The sequence below is a fragment of the Anabrus simplex genome, chromosome 1 (genome assembly GCF_040414725.1).
Source record: "Anabrus simplex isolate iqAnaSimp1 chromosome 1, ASM4041472v1, whole genome shotgun sequence".
NCBI classification, from domain to species: Eukaryota; Metazoa; Arthropoda; class Insecta; order Orthoptera; family Tettigoniidae; genus Anabrus; species Anabrus simplex.
In genome coordinates this window covers 157476829-157485190 of record NC_090265.1, presented here as the reverse complement: position 1 = coordinate 157485190, position 8362 = coordinate 157476829, and the positions used below count along the sequence as shown (strand labels likewise).

General features: G+C 40.3%; 1 protein-coding gene across 1 annotated transcript in view; it reads left to right on the top strand.

The window, feature by feature from the left end:
- Positions 1–5652: 5652 nt before the first annotated feature.
- The window catches only part of LOC136863308 (uncharacterized), a 154086-nt gene continuing 151376 nt past the window's right edge, over positions 5653–8362 (top strand). Inside the window, exon 1 of the mRNA XM_067139698.2 lies at positions 5653–5689. Within this exon, the coding sequence (XP_066995799.1) occupies positions 5680–5689 (10 nt within the window). The 5' untranslated portion in view covers positions 5653–5679. The remainder of the gene's footprint in view (positions 5690–8362) is intronic.

Here is an 8362-nt window from a genome sequence, read left to right as displayed (position 1 = left end):
ATGTTTAGGAATATGCAGCTTTCATGTCCACCTCTGTGGTGTAGTGGTTAGCGTGATCAGGTGCCAACCCTGGAGACCCGGGTTCGATTCCCGGCTCCGTCACGAAATTTGAAAAGGGCTGGAACGGGGTTCACTCAGCCTCGGGAGGTCAACTGAGTAGACGTGGGTTCGATTACTACCTCAGCCATCCTCGAAGTGGTTGTCCGTTGTTTCCCACTTCTCCTCCAGGCAAAGGGATGGTACGAAACTTAAGGCCACGGGCGCTTCATTGTCCATCCCTTCCAATCTTCCCATTCCACCGCAAGGCCCCTGTTCAGCATAGTAGGCGAGGGTGCCTGGGCGAGGTACTGGTCCTCCTCCCCAGTTGTATCCCCCGACCCCAAAGTCTCACGCTCCAGGACACTACCCTTGAGGCGGTAGAGGTGGGATCCCTCGTTAAGTCCGAGAGAAAAACCAACCCTGGAGGTTGAACAGATTAAGAAAGAACGATGTAGCTTTCGTTCAAATATTTTGTCAACTACGCTCCTTCCATCTTCTATGTTATGCTGTTGAAGATGTTCAGATCTTCACCCAACACTTCTTGTTTTATTTTAGATGAGTATCATATTCATTGACCAAATGTCTATGATTTGATTACACGCGTTTCTCTTCTAGACAATCCTATAAGGCTCATACATGTGTTAAAATCATATTTTGCGAAAGATGATTCCATTCTATAAACATAATTATGAGCAATATTCTCACTTGGTACTCTTAGTTATAAAAGTTATAACGTTATATAATTCAATTCTTAGGAATATGCAGCTTTCGTGTCCGTCTCTGCGGTGTAGCGGTTAGCGTGATCAGCTGCCAACCCTGGAGGCCCGGGTTCGATTCCCGGCTCTGCCACGAAATTATATTATATCGATCAAGTTTTGAAATTGTAGTCTTATCCACACAAATGCATGACTTATTGATATAGGTGCTTACATCATCATTTCACGCTAGAATAAGGTGGCCCTGATATGAAACATCTCATTAGACCAGCTTTACCGGGCTGAGTGGCTCAGACGATAGAGCACTCTCTTTCTGACACCAAGTTGGCGGTTCGATTCTGACAGTCTGGTGGTAATTACTCAGATCCATCAGCCTCATGTCAATAGATTTACTGGCATGCAAAGGAACTCCTGAGGGACAAAATCCTGCGCCTCGGCGTCTCTGAAGGTCATAATATTAGTCAGTGCGACGTAAACTATTATTATTATTATTATTACTATTATTATTATTATTATTATTATTATTATTATTATTATTATTATTATTATACTACAATCACAATTAACTTCGCCAAACTAAAGGCATTGAATTCGCATACAAGAAAACTGTTTCCTCCAATTTATCCGAAGCAAGAAGCATCGAAAATTTGTAGCCTAAAATGTTTGCAAGCAGTATTCTTCCAAAGAAAAGAATAACTCCAAACATACTCGTCGGTTGTGTGTACCAGGTCAGTGTTCAGCAAATAATTCGCTGAATTGAACGGAATTTATGATTTTCATGCCACTGAGATAAACTCATGGCGTCTCAAACCCCACACAATTACTGAGTACCAAAACACACATATTCCAAGAAGTGGTCCAGTAAGGGTTGGGTTGTGAGTCTGGACCGCTTTCAAAACACGCGACCCGGGCCAGTACTCGTTTGAATGAATAAATGTTCACCATATCCACGTGATTTACAACGCGAGTTTTAGGTAATGCATATTAACTAAAAGACATTTTCAAAACAATCGTCATATGTTACCAAGATAAACATAGGATTCAAGTGATTTTAAAATATCCGAATTTCTAATTAACAAATACAGTTTTACGTACTGTCAGCAATATGGATTCGGAATGGCCTCTGTGTAACTTATCTCTCCAGGAATGAAGAAAGAAGTTTGTTTTGTTGCCCTCTTGTGATTGGTACCGTTGCCATCATCAAGAGGTGGACCTCTCCTGTAGCCTCACACAGTGTGTACGCGTCAAGGGGTTAAAGAACCCCCAGACGTAAAAGACCAATGGGTTTCGTCACTACTGATGACGTGCGCAGACCAACACAACACTGATGTACTAGCACCTATTAAGATATGGTATTCACGTAGGTCTCCGCGTTTTATTGGTAAGTGTAAGTCCTGGTTCGTGACGAAACCCATTGGTCTAACATAACATAAAGCCACTGGCAGTAAAGGCGCTGTTTCATGTCCGACTATTGACCTTACAACAAGTAATGTATTAATAATGATTGTATGCCTGTTGAGGAGTTTATTATTATCATTATTATTATCATCATCAATAAACTGAAGAGTTTGGCTCATTGTTTTTAATATGCTGCAGTATGTCAATTAAATAAATGACATGTGGCCTCCAAACAGGCCTGATGCAGGTCTTTCGAGTTGACGCAGTATAGGCGACTTGCGCGTCTATGAGGATGGGGCCCTACCTACAAAAAATTCTAATGATGAAGAAGGCACACACACCCAGCCCCCGAGCCATCGGCATTAACCAATGAAGGTTAAAATCCCCGGTCCGGCCGGGAATCGAATCCGGAACTCTCTGGACCAAAGGCCAGCACGGGAACTATTTAGCCATGGAGCCGGATTAATATGTCAATTGAACAAGTATCCGTACTCTCTGGTGGATACCGCCCTCAAACAGGTACCTGCTCCCCGCAGTCGTATGCTTTGCAACTCATTTATAGTCGTGCGTTTTGAAACTATTTTCTACGAATTTTACTTCGTGTGCTCAGGTACTCGTATGTTTTGAGACGTAACCGATAAAATTATGCAGTGGCTAAGAATTAACCTAGTACCATATTAATTTCCTGATTAGGATGAGCTCATCTCCTAGAGTGGAACATGTGTCTCTAAAGATTTTCGACTTCTTGACGAGGAATCAAACCCACGTTCTTCTGAGTAAAGTGATCAGACATTTATGGCCTCGGACAAGCACCTGCTCTCATCAGAATGAATTGAACATAGAATTCAAGAGATTTTAAAATATCGTAAGTTCTAATTAAGAAAGTCTTATGTACTGTCAGCAATAAGTTACATATCTGTAGTGGTCCTTGAGTATCTCTCCAAGAAAGAACGTAAGATTGTTTTAGAAGAGTACACTTTGCAGTATTTGTAAACAGGTGAAGTTAGAACACGTTAAAGATGTGATATTGTACAAAGGACAGATTTGTTACAATTTGATGATTTGGTGAAAGGATTTGAAGAGTAGTCTTTCGTAGTTCCTATTATGAATGTACTGCAGATGTTTAAGTACGCTGTAAAGGTAGTATGAAGTCTCCTGATGTTTCAGTTCCCGGCCGGGTCGGGTATTTTAACCTCGATTGGTTAATTTCAATGGCTCGGGGGCTGGGTGTGTGTGCCGTCTTCACCATTAGAAGCAGTCATAGGTAGGAGCCCCTTCCTCACATCCCCCTGTGGGTGAGGGCAATAGAATAACACTCACGGTATCCCCTGCCTGTCATAAGAGGCAACTAAAAGGGGCCCAACGGGCTCTTAACTTGGGAGCGTGGGTTGGTGACTACGAGACTATTAGCTGAGTCCTGGCATTGTTTCCACTTACTTGTGCCAGGCTCCTCACTTTCATCTATCCCATCTGACCTCCCCTGGTCAACTCTTGCTATTTTCCGACCCCGACGGTATTTGAGCATTCGAGGCCTAGGGAGTCTTTCATTTTCACACCTTCATGACCCTTTTCTTTCTTTCGATACCTTCATTTTTCGAAGTGTCGGACCCCTTCTATCTTTATCCCCTCTGATTAATCTTAATAGAGGATGGTTGTCTAGTTGTACTTCCTCTTTAAACAATAATCACCACCACTACACCCCTTCCTCACAGATGCGCAGGTCGACTATACGGCGTCAACGCGAAACGCTTCGCAGTCCACACGCTATAATAATAATAATAATAATAATAATAATAATAATAATAATAATAATAATAATAATAATAATAATAATAATAATAATAATAATTTAAATGAGTCTTTGGAAAGGGTTTGTGGAAACCTGGGAGTGAGATTTGTAGATCCTAATGGGTGGGTAGGAGATAGGTATCTGCTCAGGTGACCTCTCAATATTTCGTGAAATTTTATTTATTATTATTATTATTATTATTATTATTATTATTATTATTATTATTATTATTATTATTATTATTATTATTATTATTATTATTGCAAGCCTCCGTGGCTCAGGTGGCAGCGCGCTGGCCTCTCACCGCTGGGTTCCGTGGTTCAAATCCCTGTCACTCCATGTGAGATTTGTGCTGGACAAAGCGGAGGCGTGACGAGTTTTTCTCCGGGTACTCCGATTTTCCCTGTCATAATTAATTCCAGCAACACTCTCCAATATCATTTCATCTGCTATTCATTAACTTTTGCCCCAGAGGAGTGCGACAGGCTTCGGCAGCTGGCACAATTCCTATCCTCGCCGCTAGATGGCGGCTTCATTCATTCCATTCCTGATCCAGTCCAATGACTGGAAACAGGCTGTGGATTTTCATGCATTATTATTATTACTGACAATAGACAGTGTGTGTTTGTGAGATATCACACCAGTCGCGAAAGCGAAGAAGTCGTCCTGACGTTTGTAGTGCAGTATCAGTCTATTTTATGCATTAATTTAGCTTTTCTAAGAAGAGAGAATTGTCCAGTGATACAGTAGCTCTGCCTGCATTTCCAGGTGCACTCCAACCAACCGCGTGCTAGCTATTTATTTTTCTACATATTTGCTGAATTAAACTATACACAATCTACATCAACGTAGAGGAATAAATATATACTTCTCCTAATATATCCTACCAATCAGTTGTCGTGTATTAACAAAGTTTTTTAAAAAATCATTCACCTCAATCAATCAATTAATCAATCAGTCATCAATGATCTGCACTTATGGCAGTCGCCGAGGTGGCAGGTTCCCTATCAATTGATTACCTCTTATTTACATTTATTTGTAATTGTTTATCTAGCTTTTTTTTAAATATTTTGGGATCTGGTGACGGCAGCACGGGAAAAGTTTAAGGGAGCAGAGATTATCAGTGGGCTACTGTGTACGACGGATACTGAATGGAGGGTAATTGGGGATTTAAATGAGTCTATGGAAAGAGTATGTGGAAAACTGGGAGTGAGATTTGTAGATCCTAATGGGTGGGTAGGAGATAGGTATCTGCTCAGATGACCTCTCAATACTTCGTGAAATTTTATCCCGATTTAATCACATGAATGTTTTGCCACGACCGCTACCTGTCCATCAAATATCTGTGCTAATGCAACGTTAAACAGAAAGAATTTTAAACGGTAGTAATATTAAGGAGATATTAGGAATATAAAAGTCATGCCCATGAATACAAACCAAGAATAGGGGTATTCATAGGAAAATAATTCGGCCTTCAATGCCATCCAAGTTTCCGTGACCAGGTACACAAAGTTGTTGAACGATTACAGTACTCAAAAACTACAAGTGGACTAGCACGCGATACAGGGTGACTAATCAATGAGGTAAAAATGCGGCCGTCGTTACTCATGGTGTAGTTTGGGAGGAAGTGTGATGTAAGTTGACGTCACTCCCCTCCGTGAGGCTGGCTGGTGCTGGCCTGGCGCTCAAGAGGTGCAGTGTCAAGCCAGCGCCGCGCGACACAACACACCAAGCAGCATGCCGCTCCGTGAGTACCCAACACTCTCTGTTACGAGATTTATTTTTGGACAATATAACCATAAACCAGCCGCCAGGATTATCGAAAACACCATATAAAAAGCTGACTGCTGTGCTGTTTGTTGTTCTGGACAGTGATAACATAATTGTTAAATACTCATTTTGGATCTGACAAATTTGGGGAAATATTTATTTTGATAATTTAGTCAGTTATAGGTGCATGTCATAAGCGTTCTTTCAAGAACTATGGTCTTACGACAGAGAGTTGGAGAGTTAGTTGCCGGATTGGGCGGTTCAGGCCATAGAGTACTGACCCTCTGAAGAGTCCAAGTTGGTGGGTTCGATTCTGGCTCAGTCCAGTATTATTTTGAGGCCCTCGTATATGTCAGCCTCATGATGGTAGATTTACCGGCACGAAATAAAACGCCTGCGAGCCAAAATTACGGCACCTAGGCTAGTCACTAGTCACTGAGACTTTATCATTGGCTGAATGGTCAGCGTTGAGGCCTTCGGTTGGATTCCCGGCCGGGTCAGCGATTTTAATCGCATTTGATTAATTCTTCTGGCTCGGGGACTAGGTGTTTGTGTTTGTTCCAACACTTTCCTCTTCATATTCAGACAACACACTACACTACCAACCACCACAGAAACACGCAATAGAGACTATATCCCTCCATATAGGGTTGGCGTCAGGAAGGGCATCCTGCTGCAAAACAGGGCATAATCCACATGTACTCCACAGTTGGCCCCTGCGACCCCACATATGTGTGAAAATCGGAATTATTATTATTATTATTATTATTATTATTATTATTATTATTATTATTATTATTATTATTATTATTATTATTGCCCGACTTATTGGCTGAATGGTCAGCGTTGAGGCCTTCGTTTCAGAGGGTCCCGGGTTCGTTTACCGGCCGGGTCGGGGATGTTAATCCATCTGATTAATTCTTCTGGCTCAGGGACTGGGTATTTGTGTTTGTTCCAACACTTTCCTCTTCATATTCAGACAACACACTACACTACCAACCACCACAGAAACACGCAATAGAGACTACATCCCTCCATATAGGATTGACATCAGAAAGGGCATCCGTCTGTAAAACAGGGCCTAATCCACAAGTACTGCACAGTTCGCAAACGCGACCGCACAGATGTGGGAAAAGCGGAATTATTATTATTATTATTATTATTATTATTATTATTATTATTATTATTATTATTATTATTATTATTATTATTATTATTCAGTTCTTTGGCTAAATAGTCAGCGTTCTGGCCTTCAGTTCTGAGAGTTCTGAGTTAGATTCCCGACCAGGTCGAAAATCTTAACGCCGAATCATTAATTCGTCTGGCTCATGGACTCAATACACTTTCTTTATCTCTTACAACACAATACCACCAAAGAAAGGCGCAATTTAGGGTTTGCGTCAGGTGTAAATCCACGCCAAGTGCCACCCCAACAAATTAGGAACAAAGTGAAGGAGAAAAATATTTTGTTTGTTTGTTTGTTTGTTTGTTTGTTTGTTTGTTTGTTTGTTTGTTTGTTTGTTTGTTTGTTTGTTTGTTTGTTTGTTTGTTTGTTTGTTTGTTTGTTTGTTTGTTTGTTTGTTTGTTTGTTTGTTTGTTTGTTTGTTTGTTTGTTTGTTGAGATGAACAATACAAGGGACTCTCTAAAGAAATACTACAAAATGAGTTAGTTGTGTTTGTTGTTTCTTCATATAAAAGACTTGGAGAAATTATGACCAGTAATCTCTTGTACATAATGCTTGTTAATATTGTCTAATGACCTGCATAGTTGTGGTGTCGTTACCATTGTCGGTCCTACGGTGCTCGATTATTTACTTCGTTAAAACCTTTAACGAGAATGTTTCCGTCGAGTAAAGGAAATTAGAACCAGTTTGTTGTTGTTTATTGTAAAAATGGGGAGGGGTGTTATCTTTACCGTACGTGAATTAATAACCACATCTAGAATGGTCCAGAGTGAGATTTGTGGAATATGGGGTCATTTGAGGTTAATGGATACAAGAAATGAATTAGGAAACTAAAGGAAAAGTTCTAGATGGTAAGAGAAGCAGAAGTACACCTACGAGGCAATAATCTACAATTTATCCCACGGTCATTGACCAATGGGCCTGAGTCTAGCATTCAATTTACATATTTGTTCCAAGATCTCCTCTTTCATGTTTCATCTCCGATCTCTCTTGGTGAACTCTTGTTCTGCTGAGACCGTAGAAAACCTTTCATTTCTACGTCATTATAGATTTTCCCTTTCTTCACCTGACACCTTCAGTCTTGGACGATCGGACCTCTTACTCTTACCAGGAATCTTTAAAGTGGCTGAGAGTCATGTTATCATTCCCTTTATAACAAGTCACTTATTCCAGTAATAAAAATGTTTGTTTTTCTTTTCGATTCTTCTGTGTGCTTAACCACTAATGTAGACAGCATTTCAATATATATAAGTAGGGAGCGGATTTTTATGTGCTAAAAATGTGAAAAATATTTATTTTTTATGTGCTGAAAAACTTTAAAATATGTGACAAAAAATTGAAATTATTTCCCTTTAAATATCACATAACTAGTCGCGCTCAAGAAGTAAATAAGTATAATAAAAAATCAATCAATACTGATCTGCATTTAGGGCAGTCGCCCAGGTGGCAGATTCCCTATCTGTTGC